Genomic DNA, 26568 nt, shown 5'->3' with positions numbered 1-26568 from the left:
CTTGCTTGAATGCAACAGAATGGTGTTAGGAAAGTGATTGTCATGAATATGTCAGAAATCACGGTATAAACAAAAAATAAAAATCTGATCACCGCCCCCAGGGCAGTAAATTGTCACTATAGTGACACAGCAGTACAATATCACCAGACCGGTGCTGACAATCAGTGTCTCTGTTAACCGCCGCACCAGTCAGTATTCCTAATTATTATTATTCAGGATTTATATAACGTCAACAGTTTACGCAGTGCTTTACAATTTAAAAGGGGGACAATACAGTTATAATACAATAAAATACATAAGGATTAAGAGGGTCCTGCTCAGAAGAGCTTGTAATCTAATAGGCTAGGGTGGGTGGTACAAAAGGTTGTAACTGTGGGGAATGAGCTGATGGAAGTGGTAGAAGATTAGTTGGAGACGTGATAGGCTTTCCTGAAGAGATGAGTTTTCAGGGATCGCCTGAGGGTAGCAAGAGTAGGGGATAGCCGGACCGGTGGAGGTAGCGAGTTCCAGAGGATGGGAGAGGCTCTGGAGAAATCCTGTAGATGAGCATGGGAGGAGGAGACAAAAGAGCTTGAGAGTAGGAGGTCTTGAGAAGAGCGGAGAGGACGATTTGGGTGATATTTGGAGACAAGATTGGTGATGTAGCTCAGGGCAGAGTTGTGAATGGCTTTGTATATTGTGGTTAGTATTTTGAATTTAATTCGCTGGGTGATTGGGAGCCAGTGTAGGGATTGGAGTAGATGGTTGGTAGACATTGAGCGGTTGGTAAGGTGAATAAGTCTGGCAGCAGCATTCATGATAGACTGAAGAGGGGATAGCCTATGGAGAGGCAGGCCAATGAGAAGGGAGTTGCAATAGTCAAGGCGAGAGATAACAAGGGAGTGAATGAGGAGCTTGGTGGTTTCATTTGTTAAAAAGGGGTGAATTTTAGAGATGTTACGGAAGTGAATTCTACAAACTTTTGACAATGATTGGACTTGGAGCTGAAATGACAAGTCAGAGTCTAGGATTACACCTAGTACCCTGGTGTGAGGGGAGGGACTGATGGTTGCATTGTTGATTTTGATGGAAAAGTAATGGAGGGGGCACAGGCGGGGGGAATATTAATAGCTTAGTTTTAGAGAGATTTAGTTTAAGGAAGTGGTGTGACATCCATGCTGATATGCCAGTTAGTAATGCGAGAGGAGACTGAAGGAGTGAGGTGAGGAGTAGACAGATAGATTTGGGTGTCATCAGCGTATAAGTGGTATTGGAAGCCATGGGCGGTTATCAAGTGACCAAGGGAGGAGGTGTAGATAGAGAAGAGAAGGGGTCCAAGAACAGAGCCTTGGAGGACCCCCGCAAAAAGGGGCAATGGAGAGGAGACAGAGTTGTAGGTGACACTGAAGGAGCACTGTGATAGATAAACAGAGAACCAGGATACAGCAGAATCTCGGAGGTCAAGGGAATGTAGTTTATTGAAAAGGAGCGGGTGGTCAACAGTATCAAAGGCCACAGATAGGTCAAGTAGTAGGAGTATGGAGTACTGGCTGTTGGTTTTAGCAGTTAGTAAATCGTTAGTGAGTTTTACTAAGGCAGTTTCCGTGGAGTGCTGCAAGTGAAAGCCAGACTGTAAGGGGTCAAGAAGGTTATTTTCACTGAAGTAGGAGCTAAGATGGTTGTAGACTAAGCGTTCTAGAAGTTTAGAGGTGAATAGGAGCAATGAGATAGGTCTTAAGTTGTTCAGGTTGGTGGGGTCCAGTGAGGGCTTTTTAAATATGGCGCAAGTTATCTGCTCATGTTTTAGAGGGGAGGGGAAGGTGCCACTAGAGAGGGAGAGATTGAAGATGTGAGTGAGGGAGCATGGGATAGAAGAAGAGGGTGACCGTAGTAGTTGTGAGGGAACAGAATCCAGGGGACAATTGGTTAGGTGGGCATCTGAGAAAAGTTTTGTAACCTCTTCAGTAGTAGCCAATTCAAAAGAGGAGAGTGTTGAATGTTCTGTTAGGCAAGGTATGTTGGGTGGGGAAGAAGTACGCACAATGGAGGTGTCCTCACGAATTGCATCAATCTTGTCTTTGAAGTGATAGGCAATCTCTTGGGCGGTGAGTGAGTTAGTGGGTAGAGGGGGTGGGGGACGAAGCAGAGAGTTAAAGGTTAAGAAGATCCGACGGGGACTGGATGACAAAGTATTAATAAGAAAGACAAAGTAGGCTTGTTTGGCAGCATGGAGGCAGAAATTTAATTTTAGAAGGGCAGATTTATATAGGGTGAAGTCTTGCAGACATTTGGTTTTACGCCACAGTTGTTCAAGAGCACGACAATGTCTCTTGAGATTTCTAGAGTTCTCAGTTTGCCAGGGTTGTAACGGTCAGGGCCTGATTCTGCGTGTGGTCAGAGGATCAAAGTGCATCTAGTGATGATGTGAGTGAACTGTTGTAGACAGAGGTGGCCAGGTCAGGACAGAACAGGGGAGAGATTATGTCATATAGGTGGTCACAAGCAGAATAGAGAAGAGAAGGGTTAAAGTGGCGAAGGTTCCTACAAGTAATTGTTTGCTGCTTGGAGGGATGGGTGGTTAGAGGCAAGGATACAGTGAAACTAATGAGGTTGTGATCAGAGAGAGGAAAGGGGGTGTTTGTGAGGTTGCCAGGGCTGCAGAGATGGGAGAATACAAGGTCAAGGGTATTACCATTGGAGTGAGTGGAAGTATGTGTCCATTGGGTTAGGTCAAAAGATGAGGTTAAGTCGAGAAGTTTAGCTGTAGTTGGACTGTTAACACTGACAGGAATGTTAAAGTCACCAAGAATAATTGTGGGTATTTCAGAGGAGAGAAAGTAGGGTAGCCAGACAGCAAAGTCATCAAGAAAGCGTGATGCCGGTCCAGGAGGCCGATAATTACCACTGCACCAGTCAGTGTCCTTACTCACTCCCACACCAGTCAGTGTCCCTTGATCACTGCTACAACAATCCCAGTGTCAATGATCAAGCCACACTAGTCACAGTGTCTCTAATCACTGTCACACCGGTGTCACTAAAATTTTGCATGTGCAGATTGCTCTTCAGAGAGCATTGGACGGGTGATGAAAAGGCATTGTAAAGCCTGCTCACCACCTGCTTGAACCCCTTGGACCCTGCACAAGCATCCCCGTTCACTTGAATGGCGAGTGCACAGAGTGTATAATTCCCACCAAAGCTGTGACACAAAGGGGGTAGCGATTGCAGGGTGGTAAAACTGAGGCTCAGCCCTCAAGGCATTACCACTCTTAACCCCACATGTGAACAAGTAGTATGGTCTCTGATCACCACACTAGTGTATGCTAGCAACAATGTTCCTTATCACTGTCACACCAATCGCAATGTCACCAGACCAGTGTAAGCCTGCAATGATGTCTCTGATTGTCATAATAGCAATCCTAGTGTCACCAGACCACTAAGCCAGCAACAGTGTTCCTGATCACACCAATACAATGTTGCTCTGCCTACCATCTGTACTAACCCTGGCCAGTGAATATGGCATTCCGTAGCAATAGGCTAGGCTTGCTGGGCTTAAAAGAAAAGGGACTGCAATAGGTGACGCTACACTTAGCTATATTCCCTGACCTTTTGTATACTCGGGAGGAGTAGCAGAATGTGTTTTGTGTTGTAATTTTAAGTCTGCCCATGCTGTATGTGAAAAATAAATTGCCAGCTTTGCAAAAGAAAAAAAAGGAATTTTCACTTCTCTCCGTATTTTTCAAAAACTTGCGTAAAAAAAAAAAAAAAGATTCCCCATGCCTTTTAAAGAAATACCTTGAGGCATTTACTCTCCAAAAATATGGTCATTTGGGGGTGTTTCTACTGTCCTGGTGCTCCAGGGCCTCCAAAAATGTCATAGGCAGCCAGGAAATTAGAAGTGTAATTCATGCCCCTAGAAAGCTAAATGATGCTCCTTGGATTTTTAGCCTCTCTATATGGTTAGGCTGTGAAAAAGTCTCACAAATGTGGTATAGCCATGCTTGGAAGGAGTAGCAGGATGATATGCTGTGTGTTATATATATTTTATCAATTGATAACTTAAAAAAAGTAAAAAAAAAAAACAAAAAAAAAAAACACATTTTTATTTTCCCTGCATTTTCTAAAACCTTTAGGCAAAATAATTAAGTCTTCAAAAGACTCACAATGCCAAAGAATATTGGAGTGTTTGCTTTCCACAATATGGTCGTTTATGGGTGTTTTCACTGTCATGGTGCTCTAGGGCCTCCAAAAATGTGAAAGCTATTTAGGAAATTAGATGCATAATGTGTATACCACTGGAACGCCTGAAGGTGTTTTTTGAAATTTGAGCCTCTCTATATGGCTAGGCTATGAAAAAGTCTCACACGTGTTATCGCCATACTCGGGAAAAGTAGCAGAACGCGTGTTAGAAATGTCTTATTCATTGACAACTTTGTTTTAAAAAAAAAAAACATTTTCATTTTCTTTCCCCATTTTCCAAAAACTTGTGGCAAAAAAATGAAGTCTTCAACAGACTCACCATTCCTCTTGTGGTCATTTTGTGGGTGTTTATGCTTTCTCGACACTTCAAGGACTCAATAAATATGACAAGTAGTCAGGAAATTAGACATGTATGCCCCTTGAAAGTCCAAAGGTGCTCCTCCATAGGATGCATTAAGGTGAAAAAGAGGGTTTACAACCCCTTTAAGCTTTGACAATAAAACATGGAAGCTGAGGTTTCTATGCAGATCTGCATCAGATTTTGCGCTCTCTAGCTTTAGTAAATCTCCCCCAATGTGTTCCCTTCTCATAAAACACCCTAAATACCAAAGCATGTTACAAAGGACTAAAGAGGACATAGCAGTGATAATGAGGTAAATACGTATCTGCATTGCACTTGGTTATGGGCCATTTGTATGATTTAAAAGATGTTTTGCTAAATATATTTAAGGTATACAAAGATATACTGCAATTTGGCACAGCATCTAAATTGCAACCCGTCCATGCAAACCAATTGCGTTGTGTATGTTAAGCTAACGACACCCCGCATTTTGGTTTGCCAAATGCAGCGCAATTTGCAGAATCTGATCGAATGGGTGTGAACAACCATGTGATCCAAATCGGGTGTGGAAAAAAAAGGGTCCTGCACCAGTTTGGTGTGAATGTGGTGCCATGGATTTCAATGGCTCAAATCACACCCCAGAGACATCGCATGTAATTTGCACAGGAATATGCTGCGATTCCTGTGCGAATTACATGCGGTGTCTGGCAGTGCAGCAGTGTGCACCCAGCCTACTCAAATACCAAAACCAAGGAGAATAATTGACAAGTGAACTCCTGAACCCAAACAAATGTAAAGTAAAGGGAATAAAGCTGGCCATTACACTAAGGTGGAGGGAGTCTTGATTGATCTAAGGTGACCAGAAGATTTTCCTGACAAAACCTTCCAAACCTTTACAACCAAAGAAAATGTCATCATTGGGGTGGTTTTACTAAAGGCAAGCAGACCATGCACTTGCACGTGCAGTTGCTACAGAGCTTAGTAAATGAGATGAACCTTTAGATTGCAAAGAATACCCAATCACATGCAAGGTGAATTAAAAAAAAAAAAAATTTGCTTGCATATGGTTGGTTGATAGAAGTCAGCAGAGCTTGATCTCATTTACTAAGCTCTGGGTCAAATGCACTTTCAAAGTGCACATTTTATTACCCTTTAGTAAATCCATCCCTTTTTCATCTTCAGTTGCCATGGTGCTGCACATGTTGACTCCAACCACTTGATGATTTGGCAGTTTAAGAGTAAAAACAAATGTGATAGCCATCATTCACAGCATGCCTTGAATGTAACTGTTTTTCGAAAACGTTAAATCTTTAGCTTCGCTTCTAAGGCTTCATGTACACGGGATGTTTTTACAACCTCTGCTGAACGATTTAACTTGACAGATAGTAACCCGTGTTTAAAACGTCCATTTTGCCACGTTTACATTCCACGTTTAGCAGCGTTTTGCCACATTTGCGTTTAGAAGCGTTTTAAAATACTAACAAAAATGAAAAATGTCTGTAAACGAAACACGACTAAACAGGAGTTACCGCGTTTAGAAGCGTTTGGCGCCTGAACTGCCTGTAAACTCAGCTTCTGAACGCATTTTTTTGTGTTCCAAAAAATGCCTCTAAACTCAACTGCCTAGAAACGACTGTAAACGACCCTGTGTACATGAACTGATAAGATAACATAGAGGAGAGTTCAGGGGCATTTGAAAAAAACTCCCAACTGCTCCTAAACGTCTGTTTACCAGCAGCAGTGTACATGAGGCCTAAGTGTTACTAAACCCAGGACCCTGCATTCACTCTATCTGGTCTCCTACAGTACACAGAACATGGAAATGCAATTAGTTTAGAAATATAAACTGCTAAATACCTTTTCTCATCAGCAGTATATAGCAGTCTTGTGACTTCTATCTGTATCTGGTTAAAGCTTGTAGAAGGAGTCTTCATTCTCCTCTGACTGTCCTTTGGAGATGAATGACCCCTGAACCTGCTGATTAATCCTAAGCTAATCACATGCACCTTCTCACAAACAAAAAAAAAAAAAAGCTCTCTAGCAATACACACCAAACTGAGGATGTGCAGGGTGTCCCCAGGGCGCTGTACTATCAGGAGACAAATTGGGGACTGACGAAGAAGGGGAGGATCAGAGAAGACAGGATCAAACAGCCTTTTTACACAATGCAAAGAATTAACCCTTTAGGTTCCACAGTGAGTATAACAAGCATGCTTTACTGCATATACAGATTGATTCTACTGTTGTGGGTTTAGTAACACTTCAACTCTGAACAGCTCTGGAGCTCATGCTACAAACCACACAATTGAAATTCCAGTTGAAAAACAGGCCCAGACTCGAGTTCAGAGTACTGACTGAAACGCATAGCTATTTTCAGCAAGAAAGTAAAAAGAAAAGTCAGGTATAATAATCATATCTTTAGCCTTCCTTCAGTGACACAAATGATAGCCATTAAAAAAACAGTTCAATGTATGTCAAATACCAGAACAGTAATAGTACATTTTGTGAGCTCACTGTGGCATGCTTGAATTTCTTTTTACAAAAATGCAGTAAAAAAGAGCAAATTAGAAAATAACTACATCAAATATTGCAGCAATATGTACAGAAAGTGTGTGTGTGTGTGTGTGTGTGGCTACCTAGCTAGCACTGTACAAAAGTGGAAATTCAAAAGGCTAAATTAATAAAAAAACTGCTTCATTTTTTGTAAGGATTACAAAAGTGTGTTTTTATCTAACATAATTGCATGGAATACTGCTTGTGGAAGAGAATTCCACATCCTTCTGCTCTGACAGTAAAGAACCCTCTATGCAGTTTAAGGCTAAACTGCTTCTCTTCTAATTTTAGTGAGTGGCCGCATGTCTTTTTTAAATTCCCTTTCACTGAAATGTTTTTTCACTATGCTAGGGTCATTAGTACGGTATTTGTACATTGATATCAAATCCCCTCCTAAGCGTCTCCTCTCCAGAGAAATTAAGTTCAAAGTTTGTAGTCTTTCCTCGTAGCTGAGGTCCTCCAGACCCTTATTTAGCTTTGTTGCCCTTCTCTGGACTCTCTCCAGCTCCAGCACATCTCACCTGAGGACTGGTGCCCAGACCTGGACGGCACACTCAAGAAGTGGCCGAAGCAGAGTCTTGTAGAGCGGGAAAATTATTGTTTTGTCTCTGGAGTGAATCACCTTTATAATACATGTCAATATTCTGTTGGCTTTGCTTGCAGCAGCTTGGCATTGCATGCCATTGCTGAGCCTATCATCTACTAGGACCTCCAGGTCCTTTTCCATTCTACATTCCCCCAGAGGTTCTCCCCCTAGCCAGTAACTTGCATTCCTATTTTTAGCACTCAAATGCATTACCTTACGATTTTCAACATTAAACCTCATTTGCCATGTAGTTGCCCACCCCACTTTTTTGTTTAGGTCTTCTTGTAAGGTTTCCCCATCCGGCGTAGAAGTTATAGCCCTGTTTGGCTTAGTATCATCCGCAAAAACTGAGGTTGAGCTGTTTATCCCATCCTCCAGATCGTTTATGAATAGGATTGGTCCCAGGACAGATCCTTAGGGGACCCCGCTTTTCTGCACCAGACCATTCCGACTACTCCCCATTTATCACCACCCTTTGAACTCGCCCTCGTAGCCAGTTTTCAATCCATGTACTCACCCTATGGTCCATGCCTACATACCTTAGTTTGTACAGTAAACATTTTTGGGGAACTGTATTAAATTCTTTTCCAAAATCCAGAAACACCACATCCATAGGCCTTCCTTTATCTAGATGGCAGCTCATTTCTTCATAGAAGGCTAATAGATTGGTCTGGCAAGAACGATTCTTCATGAATCCATGCTGATTACTGCTAATGATACAGTTTTCATTACTAAAATTTGGATATAGTCCCTTATCATTCCCTCCAATAGCTTACATACAGACTATTGATGTTGGGCTGACTGGTCTGTAGTTACCTGGGATATATAGCCCTTTTTTAAATATTGGTGCCACGTTGGCTTTCCTCCAATCAGCTGGTACCATTCCAGACAGTAAACTGTCCACAAAAATTAGGAACAATGGTTTGTCTATCACCTGGCTGATTTCCTTAAAGACACTCGAGTGTAAGCTATCTGGTCCCGATGCCTCATTTATGTTAAGTTTTTCAAGTCTATTTCTGATTCTGTTAGCCATTAGGGTGCTCTCTGTGACGTGTTATTAAAAATTAACATTACAGTCTTGGTTACTGTATCCCTGTGATGCCTAAGTATTTATACATATATTGAGGTCAGGCGCACCGCCCACCAATAAGGGACAGCTGTGTGTGGCCGTAAATCATACAGGACTCCATAAAGGCCCCCTGAGTCGACTCAGGGGGCCTTTATGAAGTCCTGTATGATTTACGGCCGCACACAGCTGTCCCTTATCGGTGGGCGGTGCGCCTGACTTCAATATATGTATAAACACTCATAAACACTCAGGCATCACAGGCGCACAGGCATGGTGACCATTGGGGCGCATCCGGAGATGCTGACGGGAGATTGAACGCATTCACATCCTTCAATACAATAGTGATTTATCTTATTGGATGATTCTACAGCATCTCCTGATCTTTCTGTTCTTCCAAGTCTGGCTGCCGGTGTTTGATGTGACCTCACATTTTAGGATTCCCGTTCTGTAGGCCCAAGTACACGTGGCCTCGCCACAATTAGGGACAAGCCGCCCTCTATTGATTTGGGGCATAGTCCTTATATATATATTTTTTCATTATATGCTATGGGCTGGAGATACCTCTATTACAGAGATTTACTTCAAGCAGTTATAATGTGGGCAGGACGGTCGGATGACTCCATGTGACATGGTCTTTCTTTTAAAATGAATATGAATGATCTCATGTATGTGCAGTTGAACAAGATATTATATATTTCCTGTTGATGGAGACAACACTCATCTCCGAAACGCGTTGGGTATAGGATTTTTGTTTTGTCAAATTGCATATCTTGATTCTTTAATCTCCATGACTTTGTTCAATATTTCATGTATTTTTCTACAAAATAATTTAAATTATTATTCCTAATTCTTATTGTCTTTTGGTAGTGCCTATAAAATCCCACCCCCAGGGGTTCTCTTTCTCTCTATTCTTCATGGGATGTGGCACACTTTTAAAATCTTATATATCAGAATTTTTTTTCACTTTTAAATGCTATATACGTGGAGTCTTCATATCCCCCTGATAATAATATAAAGACAGAATCTAAAAAGCACAAAAATTTTCTCACTCAGCATGTCCAAGAAAGGGCGTATAGTTCACAACCCACAGATGAGGCCAGGTTAGCTTGTCTCGCAGCACAGGATGTAACCTTTTATGAAGAGGGGGAACAGACTGGTCTTCTGCTTGCAAAAATAGTTAATGTACGCACAGTGACTCCGGTGATTGGTGCCCTAAAGCTTCCTACAGGGGGCTATGCCAATTCCCCAGAAACAGTTATGGCAGAACTAGTGGAATTCTACTCGGATCTCTATGCCTCTAAGGTCTCCTATACCCCAGAGGCCCTATCAAGTTATTTACAGTCTATCGATATACCCACCCTATCAGACGTTCACAGAGCAAGTCTGGATGCTCCTCTTACGTTAGAGGTGATCCGGGAGGCGACCAGCTTTTTTTCCCAACTCCAAAGCACCTGGGGATGATGGGCTGCCAATGGAGGTATTCCAACAATACGCTGATATATTTACCTAAGCTGTTGAAAGTATTCAACGGGGTCCATGAGCATGGACGGTTACCGCCTTCCATAAACAGGGCTAGTATTATTTTCCTTTTGAAGCCTGATAAGCCAGTTACAGAACCTAATTCCTTTAGACCTATTTCCTTGTTACAAGCTGACATAAAAATGTTGGTTAAAGTACTGGCTCGGAAGCTTAAAGTAATTGTTGATGTCGTTCATGCAGACCAGGCTGGTTTCATGCCTAACAAATCCACTGCTGTCAACCTTAGACGACTTTATATAAATATGCAAACACTAGCTGATAACAGAGGGGCGAGAGCGCTTTTGTCTCTGGACGCGAACAAAACGTTTGATAGCATGGAGTGGTGCTATTTGTGGGCAGTGCTGGAAAGATTTGGCTTCGGAGAAAAATTCACTGCATGGGTCTGTTTATTGTATCATAATCCCCAGGCTGCTATCCGGGAGGGTGACAAGACCTAACAGGTACAGTATCTCACAAAAGTGAGTACACCCCTCACATTTTTTAAATTATTTTATTATATCTTTTCATGTGACAACACTGAAAAAATGACACTTTGCTACAATGTAAAGTAGTGAGTGTACAGCTTGTATAACAGTGTAAATTTGCTGTTCCCTCAAAATAACTCAACACAGTCATTAATGTCTAAACCGCTGGCAACACAAGAGAAAGTGAAGTGAAAATGTCCAAATTGGTCCCAATTAGCCATTTTCCCTCCCCCATGTCATGTGACTCATTAGTGTTACAAGGTCTCAGGTGTGAATGGGGTGCAGGTGTGTAAAATTTGGTGTTATCGCTCTCACTCTATCATACTGGTCACTGGAAGTTCAACATGGCAACTCATGGCAGAGAACTCTCTGAGGATCTAAAATAAAAAAGAATTGTTGCTCTACATAAAGATGACCTAGGCTATAAGAAGATTGCCAAGACTTTGAAAATGAGCTGCAGCACGGTGGCCAAGACCATACAGCAGTTTAACAGAACAGGTTCCACTCAGAACAGGCCTCACCATGGTCGATCAAAGAAGTTGAGTGCAGGTGCTCAGCGTCATATTCAGAGATTGTCTTTGAGAAATAGACGTAGCAGTGCTACCAGCATTGCTGCAGAGGTTGAAGGTGTGGGGGATCAGCCTGTCAGTGCTCAGACCATATGCCGCACACTGCATCAAATTGGTCTGCATGGCTGTTGTCCCAGAAGGAAGCCTCTTCTAAAGATGAGGCACAAGAAAGCCTGCAAACAGTTTGCTGAAGACAAGCAGGCTAAGGACATGGATTACTGGAACCATGTCCTGTGGTCTGATGAGACTAAGATAAACTAATTTGGTTCAGATGGTGTCAAGCATGTGTGGTGGCAACCAGGTGAGGAGTACAAAGACAAGTGTGTCTTGCCTACAGTGAAGCATGGTGGTGGGAGTGTCATGGTCTGGGGCTGCATGAGTGCTGCCGGAACTGGGGAGCTAAAGTTCATTGAGGGAACCATGAATGCCAACATGTATTGTGACATACTGAAGCAGAGCATGATCCCCTCCCTTCGGAGACTGGGCCGCAGGGCAGTATTCCAACATGACAACAACCCAAGCTGTACACTCCCTACTTTACATTGTAGCAAAGTGTCGTTTCTTCAGTGTTGTCACGTGAAAAGATATAATAAAATATTTACAAAAATGCGAGGGGTGTACTCACTTTTGTGAGATACTGTATTTTCACTGGGTAGGGGTACAAGGCAGGGGTGCCCTATCTCCCCCCTCCGATTTGCCCTTGCAATAGTATCCCTGGTGGCTAAAATTAGGACCAACTCTCTGGTTGAGCGTTTTAAATATGGTCCACTCCATGAAAATGACGTGCTGCTTTTAATGGGAAACATAGGCCCCTCTTTGCAGGCGGTAATGGACATAATCACTGAATTTGGCGCTTATTTGGGCTTGACTATTAACTGGACCAAGTCAGCCCTGTTATCGCTGGATAGAGCTCTTGACCCCCAGTTATCATCTTTCTGCCCGGTGCCTATAGTGGGGCAGTTCAGATATTTGGGGATTATAATCTCGGCTGAGATTGTGGACTATTGCAGTTTGAATATATTTCCCCTGCTGTCACGATTTAGGGATAAGGTGAAATTGTGCTCTAAACTACTGCTGTCAGTGGCAGGTAGAGCTAATTTAGCAAAAATGATCTTAATGCCCCAGCTGCTTTATTTCCTCCACAATACACCTGTGGTTATACCCCTTAAAATATTTTGAGCGGTAAATTCCATATTTTGCTCGATACTATGGAAATCGGGCCCTGCTAGAGTCAGGCTGGAGCAACTTCAGAGGTCCAAGTATAATGGGGGCCTAGCTTTCCCGGACCCCTGACTGTACTACCTGGCAGCCCAGCTGCAGCAGCTGCTGAACGGCATGAATGGTGTATTGGCTGAGAGAGAAACACACATTTATTCCACATTAGCCGTGGCGTTACACTGTGTGGAGGCTCAGACTCTCCCGGAAGCCCTTGAGGCCCAGCTCTTCATAAAGGGGTTGTAAATCCTCTTTTTTTTTTTTTTAATAACAAACATGTTATACTTACCTCCACTGTGCAGTTCATTTTGCACACAATGGCCCCGAACCTCCTCTTCTGGGGTCCCACGGCGGCGCTGGTGGCTCCTCCCCGCATCGAGCATCCACGTTGGAGAGGCGCTCTCCTTGGTGGACACCCGTGCGGGCATGCTCCCGAGTCCCGCATCTATGCCCATACACACAGAAGGCAGAACTCGCCCTGCCCCCCGGCGCCACATCATCAGATTTGATTGACAGCAGTGGGAGCCAATGGCTGCGCTGCTATCAATCTATTCAATCGGGACACAAGACACCAGCTACAGATGGTGTGCTCATTCATGGACAGAGGATGGCAGCGTCCAGGTAAGTAAAACGGGGGGGCTGGGGGGCTGCAGCGTTTAAAAAGGTTTTTCACCTTAATGCATACAATGCATTAAGGTGAAAAACTATGAAAGTTTACAACCCCTTTAACCACTACAGCCCCGGAAGAATTTACCCCCTTCCTGACCAGAGCACTTTTTGCATCGCTTTAACTGACAATTGCGCGGTCGTGCGATGTTGTACCCAATCAAAGAATTTACCCCCTTCCTGACCAGAGCACTTTTTGTGTCACTTTAACTGACAATTGCGCGGTCGTGCGATGTTGTACCCAATCAAAATTGATGTCCTTTTTTTTCCCCACAATTAGAGCTTTCTTTTGGTGGTTTTTGATCGCCTCTGCAGTTTTTATTTTTTGCGCTATAAATGAAAAAAAAAGGAACGACAACTTTGAAAAAAAACACATTTTTTTAACTATAATAAATATCCCCCAAAAATATTTTTTTTTAAAAAAACAATTTTTTTCCTAAGTTTAGGACAATATGTATTCTTCTACATATTTTTGTAAAAAAAAAAAAAAAAAATCGCAATAAGCGTATGATTGGTTTGCGCAAAAGTTATAGCGTCTACAAAATAGGGGATAGATTTATAGCAGTAATGGCGGCGATCTGAGATTTTTATCATGACTCCGACATAATGGCGGACACATCGGACAATTTTGACACATTTTTGGGACCATTGGCATTAATACAGCGATCAATGCTATAAAATTACATTGATTACTGTAAAAATGTCACTGGCAGTGAAGGGGTTAACACTAGGGGGCGTTCAAGGGGTTAACTGTGTTCCCTGGGAGGTGATTCTAACTGAAGGGGGAGAGGACTGACTGGAGGAAGGGACGGATTGTGGTTCCTAGCTAATAGGAACACACGATCTGTCACTCCTGTCAGAACAGAACAGGAAAGTGTGTGTTTACACATAGTCGTCCCTGTTCTGTCTCTCCTGCTCACGATCGCTCGTGGCCGGCGGTCATCGCGACTGCCGTCCACGAGCATCGGCACCCCCGCTGTGCAGCCACGCATCTGCTATCCCAAATCGGCGAGCCGACATATAGCTACAACGGCTCGCGCAGGGGAGCCAACCTGCCACAGTATAACTGCGGCGGTTGGTTGGGAAGCGGTTAAAGTCTAACAAAAGATACCCCACGTATAGGTTACTACATAAGGTTTGGTTCAAAGCAAAACAACTATAAAGAGTGTCAGGATTTACTAGTCACAGCCCTATCTGGAATAACAATACTTACCCAGAACTGGAAAAACTGCAGTGTGCAGCCCGGTGGCGAGCATATGGTTTGACTCACCTCCATCACATATTAAGCAATGGCAGGTTGCTTCCATTCGCCCAGATGCAAGCCAGATATGGTTTGTCAAACAAAATGTACTTCCCCTACCTTCAATTGCAGCAAATCATTAAAGCGCAAGCATCCTTAGAGCAGGCGGTGCTATCTCCCACTCCTCTTCAATATGATGCAGCAATCCACATCCACTAAAGGGTTCATCTCCAGGCGCTATGCGATTCTGCTGCCAGAGTACCTGGAGAATTTCCTCAACACGGCAATGAAAAAAATGGGTGGAGGATGTGGGTGATAAGACGGGGATCAGTGGTCGGAGGCCCTGGAATTGGTCCATGGCTGTTCTTTAAATGTAACCCAAAGACTGTCCCAACTATATATATTATTGAAGGTTCATCGTACCCCACTTTAATTGTTTGCTCTTGGACTCCACCCAGACCCATTGCAAGGGAGCTAATGGGAACCTGATGCATCTCCTTTGACGGTGCCCAAAGTTGCACCACTTTTGCACTGACATAGTAAACACCATCAACAATGCTTGACCCTAAACCATGCTTATTGACTATACTGGATGAGGTTATAACAGACAAATGTGTCAGAGAGGCGGTGTCCAGAGCACTATTCCAAGCTCGAAAGCTGATCTTGCAACATTGGATCTCTCAAACCTCTCCAACCTTAGAGATGTGGTTAGCCAATATGGTATTAACTTTGAGATATGAACTCTTGATATATCAGCATAGAGGCAGCCCGACCCGGTTCAATAGGATCTGGGGATGCTGGCTAGCTACCCCTGGCTTGGCTCCATTAGACCTAATTCTTGGTAGGCTATTGACTTAACATGGGAACTCAACTGCTCAGTGTGTCCTCACCCTTGGAGTGAGTTTAATTTAAAGTACTGGGGAAGAGATATGATGAGAATGTCTTCCTAAACCATATCTGGGGATGTATACACTGTGAGATATAACGACTAATGACATCTCAGGTTCAATCTGCTCTATAAACCTGCTTTGGCATTGTTTATTGTACTGTTAAAAGTTGTTAAACTTTATTCTGATTTTAAAAAAAAAAACAACAATCTATCAATTTATAACTTTTTTGAAATGCGTTTTTCTGGATAATTTTGTGGTTATTCTGTCTCTCACTTCTAAAATAAACCTACCATTAAAATGATAGTGTCTTTTTATGAAAAAACACGATTTCAAGGAGGAAAGAGAAAGTTTGAGGTGATGTCTTTAGTGAAAGGCTCTAGGGGTCTGCCTAGCCCTGAATATAATGATAGAAATAACTTTTCAAGTTGTTCCTGAAACAAACATTGTACTCTTTTTTTGTTTGTTTTTTTTAATAGAAGTTAGAAACTAATTGCTAAGGGCAACTGAATCTGATGAATAGACTACAGCAAGCTCCTTGTCCATCTAAACACCACTTCATATAAATGGTATACAGCTCCTTTCTGCTCAGTTTATTACCTGGCTGGATTGCTGTCAGGGGAGCAAAGCCAATATAGCAGAAATGTCCAGAGGTCAATTTCATACAGACAATAAAAACAAGATCAGGAGCTTCTCAAACATTAAACTGTAGAGATGAAGAACATTTGTAACCTTCTGTGCAAGCTACATGGCATAGCTTGTGGCACCACTAAGGCGTGAAGGATATATGATATATGTGGCACAAAGCTTCCTTAACATCCCTGACAGACCTTATTTACTGTATGTTTACTGCATTCTTTTTGAGAAAACCTAGGAGAAAATATGAACCAGGGAGGAGATGGTGTGAGAAGAATGCCTTCATTAAAGTGTAGATGGATTGTTTGAACTACATACAAAAATCAGAGAGAGAAAGATGCAGTTCCTTTAAACACAAGACTCGCACCTCCTCAACAGGGATGAGCTCAGTCGTTTTCGGACACGAGTTTGTGAGCTATCCCACCAGGCAGCTGTGAAAGTGGGCAGCCAATCATAAATGGTGGTGGTATTCTTCACTTCCTGTGCCACCAATGATTGGCTGTCTGCTTTAATAGTTTCCTTATGAGATAGCGCAGGCGAGTTCAGACTTATGTCCAAACAAGCCTGATCTTATCCCTACTCCTCAAATGCAACGAAAAATGAAATTCTACTGAGCAGATGTCCTCAACAGTGGCATGTATACACTCAGAGTTACTTGGTAAAGTACTTGGGCAGTAAATGACAAACACTTGACCCTACTTAAAATAATTGTAGAGCAAACATGAGAAAATAAAAATAAAATCTGCAAGATTATAAAGTAAATATAATTAACCACTTGCCGACCGTACTATATCTGAATGAATGCTAAAACACGGTTGTCCAGTTCTGGGAGGGCGTCTATTAACAGCCTCCCAGAACCGTGTCTTCTGCCCGCCACATTCTGTGATTAGGGTAAAGAGCCCTGTGACGAAAATGTAAGTGTAGGATAGTTTTGCCTTAACAAGATGCGGTGTGATCTGTACAAGTAGTGTCATTGTAGATGTAGTTTAATTCTGGGTTATTAAGCATTAGCATTTGAAAAGGACAGATAGTTTTTTCTAGGATCGAAGTGACACCTAGATGCCAATAAAAGTTCCCATTAAGAGTAAACAGATTGCCACCATCCTGAGGCCTCAAAGAAAACTGCTAGTCATTTTGGCTACATTGATCCGCAGGGGGCATTCCCAAGGCTCCGGACAGTCTGTAAACTTTGATTAATACCAACAGATCTAAGGAACCTAGTTTATCTCTCATAAAAGCTAAAATATTAGCGTCAGAGAGATGAAAATAATTCCTTTTGATCATACACCTGATGGGTTACGTGTACATGTAACTCTGTATGTTTAGCAGGTGTGGAATCCTAGAGAACCACACAGAACCGTTATATGGCACCTAATTGCAGCAGGCAGGCAGTGATTGGTACTGTTGCGATCGGCATGATGAGCTGGTATCGGAAATCCTATCCATGACCCAGCAATCAGCGCCGTTCTTGGCCAATTTGACTCTGGTCATTTCAGAACACAAACGCTCTGTGGGCTGAGACAGGAACACCCCCCAGGGTTGATTGGCCAAGGGCTAAAGTCCAGCCCACATCCATATTTCAATAAATTGGGTAGCCTGAGATATGGACATGGTTCTTCCATGAAGCCAGTTCTAAACTGGGGAGTTCCCACATGTTCCAGTATGCTTCTACAAGATAGACTTGGGTAAAGTTTATTTCTGTTTTTATCCCTTTTTATTTTCATAGCAAATTGCCAATTGTGTGTCTTTCTGCATTTTTTGTATCTTTTTTGGTAAATCCTTTTTCTTTGTATATCTTATATGCACTGCCCACTATCGGGATATTAAATGATAAAATTAATAAGTGACTTCTCTGTACTAAGCTAGGACTCATATCTCTGGAGAGGTTGTTGTATTTTAGTGCCTAAGTACTCGGTTTAAGTTACATGCCAATCGGTATGCAATTGCACTGTGTGTTGGCAGACTGCATGCAGATTGTAAGCTAACAGATCTGCCAGACGGAGATCTGTGTGTGTGGTGGCTCGGCAGACCAGTCTGCGGACAAACTTTTGGGTGGTGGCAGGCTATCGTTTATTGTGTGTCTGGTGTGTGGGTGTGGGGACAGTGGGAAGAGTGATTAACGCTGGGGTTCAGGCTTGCAGGATAGCTGGAGGAACCCTAGAAGTGTATAGTAATTGCTAGACTGCTCCCCAACCCTTAGAGTGCACCAGATTGTATGTAAGATTTGTATCTGCCTGTGTGTGGTCAGCTAGCTGGATTGGAGTGGAGTCTCCCTCTAGTGGTGGCCAAAGGTACTGCAGGCTGTGAAAGTACCACAGCCAGTCTTACATGCTCAGTATAAGTTCCCCCTTATACCCTTAGTTCCTCATACCCCGGTCACGCACGTCGCAGTTAGTTAGTCGCCGTGGGCGTGTGGAATCCGTGACAAGCCCATCACAGTGACTTTTTACCACATGATGAGCTGTGTCCAATCACAGCTGATCATGATGTAAATCCACTGTCACAGCATGAGGAAAGGAAAGAGCTGGTAACTGGCAAGTGTGAAAGGGGAAATCTACAATGATAATCAGGGCACTGATCATCAGTGTCCTGATCCATTAACCACTAGGCAAGTGGTTAATGGATAGCAAAAGTAGACCTAGCATGAGTTCTTGTACTGTGCGGGAGTACATTATAGTGGGCTTTCAAGTAATTAGCAGCAATAAGCCAAGGGAACATCATCACCTACAGGAAGCAGTCAGAGGTAAATACAGTACAGGGGATATTCTTGCAAGATTTTGGATCTTAAAGTGTAAGATGTAAACCCTCCATATTATACCCAGTGAAGTGAACAGCCTCAGATGATACAGAGATGAAACAAATCTTCCTATATAAAAGTTCTACATGTATATCTTCTTCATACACTGTTTAGAAAGTGCACATCCTGTTAGAATTTTCACTTCCTGGTTCCCCTGTAAGAGGGGATCATTGCTGGAAACTGTGAGACAGCTGATTGGAGGAAAGGCACGAAACCCCTCCCCACACATGCAGAGCTTGCCCGTGTATAGTTTAGCAGTCTGCTAATCTATTTATAGCAACCTCCCTCAACACACATACTTCAGGCTCCCATCTCAAGGAGCTTGTCAAAAGTTATCGGGCTGATAACAGAGGAACGAAGCAGGACAAAGCTACTAGACACAGGGCTTTGAAGAGAGATAACAAAACATTACAGATATATATGTGCCCAACTCAAATTTCATGAATTGGGTTTACATCCATTTTAAACTTTTCCAGGATACTGGTAGAACGCCGGGTGATTCTCTCTCTCTCTCCCCCCCACAAGAAGTTTCCAAAAGCCAGGGTTTTTACTACCTTTATTCTTCAAAAATATATGAATAATATATGTAGTATGGTGAGAAAATAGATCTTTTGTTACCCACTGTAAAATCCCTTTCCCTGGCTCAACACCTTCCTGTTAAGACATGATGGCAGAAGATCAATGTCCAGAGTGCCCCACCGCAGATAGATCTAACAAAATACTCTCAGGTATAGAACACTCAACCTGATCCAGCGTCTGTCAACCGAGGTAGTCCGCCCACCAGCTTTCCATGCCTGGATGGAATTTACACAGCAGAGGGAGCCACACCATGAAGCTCCGTCCACCAAAGCATGCATGAAGCACCGCTGCCACCCTCCTCGTACCGCCTTGGTAGGAGACATACAGTAGGTCACCGTCATGACATTTTCTGACGGCATAGTCCACTGCCCCAGACATAGCTTGAGTTCCCAAAGCTCTCAGGACGTTGATCGGTAGCCGAGACTTTTCCGGCGACCAGCAACTTTCCCCTCTCCAGCCAAACAGGCTGGCGACCACCGTAATTACCGTGCTGCATATAGACTAAGACCCAGATGCTTTAGCCTCCTCATCAGGATCAGAGCAGACTTTTTTAATTTTATTTTTAGGTTAAAGACCCATCCAATTTCTGCAGTGTGCTTCTTTATTACCACTTTGTCTATCTGTGCAGAATCTGTCTCAGGAGGGTGGAAAAAAATCAATGATTTTTTTGATTTTTATCAAATATATTTCAATAAAAATGTTTTTGGAGTAAAAATACATCTAAAGGTAGTTTTCTATTTAACCGCATGCCGACCAGCCGTCGCAGTTATACTGCAGCAACATGGCTCGGCTGCGCGAATCGGCGTCATGGTACGTTGGTATCATAGACGGGCACTAGGGGGCGCGTGCGCGCCTCCTGCTCACCCACGGAGCCGATGCAAGTGCATCGATTTAAATTATGATTTAAATCAAGTTGATTTAAGTCAAGCCTTTTTACTAGTGACTTAAATCATAATTTAAAAATCTGCTTGATTTAAATCGAATCCACCCTGCCGTTTTCTCAGCAATGCCAGGACTGGACCCAGCAGAAAGCTAAACCTGAGGAGCAGAGGCCAGGCCTAAGGGGATCTCCAAAAACTGATAATGGACATCCCCAACTGCAAAACATAAGAAGCCTTGGTGCACTGCATAAATGTGAAAGAGGAGGGACACATCCTTAATGTCAATGGAGGCCAGAAAATATATCCTGATGAAGGGAGGCTTTTACTGAATAGATGGAGTCCAACTTGAACTTTTGCACCTTCATAATCAGTGGGAGGCGTCGGGGGGCCAGGGCCAAATGAACACCTTCCATGATCGGAACAGTAAAAAGGTTGAGTAAAACCCTTGAATCCACTCTGGGTCCCGGATCAGGGTAAACACTTCCTGGAGTAGCAGATCCTGCACTGCCTCGTAGAGAGCACGCAGGCGAGACGGGGAGAAACGAAGAATGGAAGAGAAGAATTTCTCTGAACAGAAACGAAAAACCCATCTTGTAGTAAGACAAAATTTGTTTGTGGACCAACTTAAGATTAAAGAGGTCCACAGAACCAGCAAAATACTCCAACCCCCAAAAAATTTTAATTGTTCCTGCACCTTTTTAGACTGCGGGAGAGAGGTCATTTACCCACCAGTAAGATTCTTGATGAAGTCCTCCAGGGTAGCAAGAGAACATTGCCCCTGAAAGGGCAGTTCAGTCAGGACCTTTTTAGACATCTGGTCTGCAGACCAACCCTAGGGTCAAGGGACACGGCGTACATTACTGCGAAGATGGAGAGAGCAAGGAGGCCACATCCCAACCCAGGACGCATCACAGACAAAATAGCGGCTCTGGACCAACAGTCCACAAGTTTCACGTTAACTGTGGGCACAAGGACCGCAGCTAAAAAGGATCAAGTGAGGCAAGAGCATAAACAGAACAGAGACAGATCACTGCTCCCAGACCGCTGAATCTCGAGAAAGAAGACTCCTCCACCAGTATCCCGATTGCGCCATTCACCTAGAGAAAGGGTACGAGCGAAAAGAACAAACTAGTGCATATCCCCAGCAACCCAGATGAACCTCCACCTCAGGGTTTTGGGTACAGAGGGGACAAGTGCAATCCCGAGCATCCATCTGTGACAGCATTCTTGCAGTGGAGGAAACTGAGGGCCCAACATAGCACCGGGGAGCAGGAAGGCAAAAAAAAAACAGAGCCCCCCAATCCCATAGGAGGAGCATTCAGCCCCCATCAGAAGTCTGAGTCAGATGGCCAGCCAAGGTTACCGGCATTAGGAGCCATCAACACTCACTGCATCTAGGACAGAACAGCAAAAAGCAGCTCAGGAACAGCCGAAAACGTGGGTCGTGACATCACTAAATAGCGTCCACCTACACCAGCATCCACATGAGAGGAAAGGGACAACAGGCACATTAAGCACAGTAGAGTGATGTGGCAAAAGCCAATGAAGGAATACCGGGGAATGCCCAAGAGAAAAAGCCAATGAAGGAAAACAGGGGAATGCCCAAGAGAAAAATGATGGCATCACCACCCACTCCAGAATTTTCTCATCATAGCCCCAGCTTGAGAAGGAGCGCCAAGCTGCTCAGCAGAAAGGCAGCATACAAAGCAAGATGGCAGACGCACAGCCCACTTGGCAACCTCCCACTGCAGCCCCGTCCACCAGAAGCAAAGGTGCTGGGCTCACAGGCAAAAATACAATGCAATGCCCTCAACCAAACGGCGAACGCTGCAGCCCACTCCAGTAGGCCTCAAGTAGAGGCTTAAAGTATCGCCTGGCCTGACTGCGTGGTGCACACACCCGTGGAAGGGCCCCTCTTAGTGAAGAGAAAAAAGAACTATGGAACCACAGGTTCCAGCAGGAAATTAGGTCCTTACACTAGGCAGAAATAACTGGCTTGCATATAGCAGAGAGGGGGTTTATACCAGCTGGGACTTTTGGGTGCTCTTTTTTCTGCCTAGTGTCTCCTGTAGGTGGCACTAGAATTCAATGATCAAGACTAGAACAGTTAAAATCAAAAACAGCCTCAATATTTAGACACTGCTGGGAAAAGATTGTTTTAGTCTGTGAAAAGACATTAATAGTCAGAAACTGTCTCAATGTTTGACCACTAAATGAAAGTAATTAACACTGCAAAAAATCACCTGAAAGCAGAGGAAGCAACTATGTTTAATTCCTCTGCTCTATAAGATACATGTTTCACGCATTCAGCTGTTTATCAGCGAACTACTCACATATAGGACTCTTGCACCTTAAAGTAGAGTTCCACCCACTTTTACAACTCTTCAACATCCCTCACTAAACTGTGCACTGTAAACGAATTGGATATTTTTAAATTTTTTTTCTTAGCACCTACTGTATATCTGCTGTATTCATTTTTCACTTCTTCCTCCCTGGCCGTGGCCCATCGCATCATTTCCTGTTTGCAATGCCTTCTGGGAAGGGGCGGCAACTTCCTCTGACACTGTCGTTGCTATGGAAACCTGACCTGAAACCTATTACACTGCTTGTGCTGCACTGAGCATGTGCGAGATCTGCAAGGATGAGATCCAGGAAAAAATACTGGATTCAGATGGCCACGGCCTGCTGTAAGTTTATAAAATAACAAATTACTGCTATAAACTAACAAAACAGACCTTAGTTTACAGACTAACTTTACTGGAATACATTAAGCTTGTGTATTATAGGGGTATTTTTATTTAAAAAGTAAAATTTCGGCCGGAACACCCCTTTAAGCTCTTTTTCTGACAGGAGAAAAACAGAAAGAGGCACCTAAAGCCGCATTTTTCAAACGTGTTAAAGTGCACCTGGTCACGTTCAGGTGTTTCAAGTATTTGGGCGTTCATTCATTTCATTGGCCAGAATATTAGTTTATCCTGACCATTAGACTGAATCAACACTCAAGCGCTAAACACACCTAGCGTTTAGACGAGTTGGGCGTTTCTTCTGCCCAAACGCTCCTCTCCTAAACACAATTTTGGTAAGTTCATATTTTTACCCTTAAACATCTGTAACTGCTTATGTGTGCATAGACACATAAGCTAACATACCCTGGCATTTAGAGGCAAAAATTATTTACAGCAATGATTTGGTATATATTTTTCATATGTATGCTGATCCTTTTAGAGGAAAAAAGATATTACCTTCATAGAATGAGTGACTCTGAAGTTACACTGAAGAAGCAGGAATAAAATACTAAGCAAAGGTCAAGGACGTTAACAAGATCTGTGAAAATATATTGACAATGCCAAAATTTGTCACTCTCCAGATATTTCAACCCATGGTACAGTAAGATACAGTGATCCCGTGAAGGTAAAATCCATTTCTTTCTGAAATGTTCTTCAAAATAATAAACATCATCTATATTTATGTGGCAGTTTTCTCATCGTGAGAGTCCAGGATGAAGCTGTTATTTGTCTCCTTCACTTACATTTTTATCTACAGTTGTAATTCTCAGGCACTGTAAAAGTTAGATGTGGCTAGGGCTAAAACAACGAATCGATTAATCCACAACTAATCGATTATGAAATTAATCGATTACTATTTTCATAAATAAATATATAGCACAAAAAGAGCAAATAATTGTTACTGTAAATATTACTTTCACAGTTCTGCAGTAAAAAAATGAACCCCTTACAGTAGTGATTATCTAAAGACCTAATTTTATTACTTATTTATTACTTTATTATTTATGTTACTAAACGTCTTAGACCTGGTTCAGACCTATGTGTTTTTTGGTGCTTTTTGCAGAAACGCACTACAGTTCATTTACATGGTTTCCTATGGGACATGTTCACATCTATGCTTTTTTCAGCCGCTGCGTATTTGGAAAGGGTCAGGGACTTTTTTTTTTTTTTTTTTACGCAAAACGGTGCTTTTTTGGTTCAATATACTTCAATGGAGGAGCTGCTAAAAAGCATGTAATGCGTTTTTGCAGCAATTTGTGTTTTTTAATTTGCCCAACAACAAACTGTCCAAAAAAAATGCAAAAACGCAAATCGCAGCAAAATCACATGTGCAAAAATCAAAACGCACAGCAAAAAGCACTGCAGAAACGGATCAAAAGAAACTGCATAGGTGTGCACCGAGCCTTATGCTGGCCACACGGATCAATTTTCAGACGAGAATATTCAGACGAAAAATCTTTGTACATTCGCTGAATGAAAAAATGTTTGAAATTTTAACTTGTTTTTAACATTCTGTTTTTAAAATGAATGTAATTTCTAAACGAAAACCACATACACCGTCTGAAAATTCCTTTCACCAAGAAGTTTTCTATTACCTCTAAATTTTCCCATCACCGTGGTTGAAAATGAACGTCGATTTGACCCCACTAATGATTAGAAAATCGAACGAACATTCTTAAAACAACATTTTTTTTTTTTTTTTGAAGGAAGACATTGTTTGTTTTTTAAATAAAAAAAAAATAGATCTCTGAGTCTGATGATGTTTACCAGATTCACCCTGTAATAGTATATCTCCTGTAATAGTATATACAGTATATCTCTTCTAATAGTATATACAGTATATTTCCTCTAATAGTATATACAGTATATATCTCCTCTAATAGTATATACAGTATATCTCCTCTAATAGTATATACAGTATATTTCCTCTAATAGTATATACAGTATATATCTCCTCTAATAGTATATACAGTATATCTCCTCTAATAGTATATACAGTATATTTCCTCTAATAGTATATACAGTATATCTCCTCTAATAGTATATACAGTATATTTCCTCTAATAGTATATACAGTATATATCTCCTCTAATAGTATATACAGTATATCTCCTCTAATAGTATATACAGTATATCTCCTCTAATAGTATATACAGTATATTTATTTTATTTATTTATTTCAGGTACTTATATAGCGCCGTCAATTTACGAAGCGCTTTACATATACATTGTACATTCACATCAGTCCCTACCCTCAAGGAGCTTACAATCTAAGGTCCCTAACATTCATATACTAGGGACAATTTAGACAGGATCCAATTAACCTACCAGCATGTCTTTGGAGTGTGGGAGGAAACAGGAGTACCCGGAGGAAACCCACGCAGTCACAGGGAGAACATGCAAACTCCAGGCAGGTAGTGTCATGGTTGAGAGTATATACAGTATATCTCTTCTAATAGTATATACAGTACATCTCCTCTAATAGTATATACAGTATATTTCCTCTAATAGTATATACAGTATATCTCCTCTAATAGTATATACAGTATATCTCCTCTAATAGTATATACAGTATATCTCTTCTAATAGTATATACAGTATATATCTCCTCTAATAGTATATACAGTATATATCTCCTCTAATAGTATATACAGTATATTTCCTCTAATGGTATATACAGTATATCTCTTCTAATTGTATATACAGTATATCTCTTCTAATTGTATATACAGTATATCTCTTCTGTCTTATTCTCAGAGTGGATTAGAGCTTTTGCTCCCTAACCATAACATTGGTAATTTATGTTTACTACTGCATTGAGATATTTAAGAATACATTTCTTTTTTTTTTTAACTTTACATATTAAACTAAATTATACACCACACTTTTTTTTAAGGTTATTAACCGAATAATCGAAACAATAATCGACCAACTAATCGATTATGAAAATAATCGTTAGTTGCAGCCCTAGATGTGGCAACCGTAAGGCCCCTTTCACACTAGGGCACTTTGCAGGCGCTAAAAATAGCGCCTGCAAAGTGCCCTGAAAGAGCCGCTGCTGCTGTGTCTCCAGTGTGAAAGCCCAAGGGGAAACGGAAAAAAAACTCTTGCAAGCAGCATCTTTGGAGTGGTGAAGGAGCGGTGTTATTCACCGATCCTAAACCGCTCCTGCCCATTGAAATCAATGGGGCAGCGCGGCTATACTGCCAGCAAAGACCCACTGTAGCAGCGCTTTGCGGGCGGTTTTAACCCTTTTTCGGCCGCTAGAGGGGGTTAAAACTGCCCTGCTAGCGGCCGAATAGTGCCGTTAAAACGCTGGTAAAGCGCCGCTAAAAATAGCACGCACGCCGACGCACCCACCGGCCCAATGTGAAACCGGCCTAAGGATGGAGAGGAAGTTTAAAATTTTAAAAAGTAGATTCTATTTGTACAACTATTTGAACTGTAAGGGGGGTTGAAGGTGATTTAATGAGGGAAAAAAGCAGTCAGACAGAAGAAATGCCACATATTGTCATACAATGGTCAACATAGAAAGTACTGTACAAAACCTTTTTGGAGAGTGCAATATTCAATTAGTTCAGCATA

At 42.2% G+C, this 26568-nt stretch overlaps 1 protein-coding gene across 1 annotated transcript in view; it reads right to left on the bottom strand.

Annotated features, from left to right (window-relative positions):
- PIWIL4 (piwi like RNA-mediated gene silencing 4) overlaps nucleotides 1-21011 on the bottom strand; it is a 400590-nt gene extending 379579 nt beyond the window's left edge. Inside the window, exon 1 of the mRNA XM_073612470.1 lies at nucleotides 20927-21011. Within this exon, the coding sequence (XP_073468571.1) occupies nucleotides 20927-21011 (85 nt within the window). The remainder of the gene's footprint in view (nucleotides 1-20926) is intronic.
- Nucleotides 21012-26568: the final 5557 nt, after the last annotated feature.

The sequence above is a fragment of the Aquarana catesbeiana genome, linkage group LG02 (assembly GCF_042186555.1).
Source record: "Aquarana catesbeiana isolate 2022-GZ linkage group LG02, ASM4218655v1, whole genome shotgun sequence".
Classification (NCBI taxonomy): Eukaryota; Metazoa; Chordata; class Amphibia; order Anura; family Ranidae; genus Aquarana; species Aquarana catesbeiana.
Note: the sequence above shows the minus strand (reverse complement) of the source record. Positions and strands in the feature narration are given on the sequence as shown.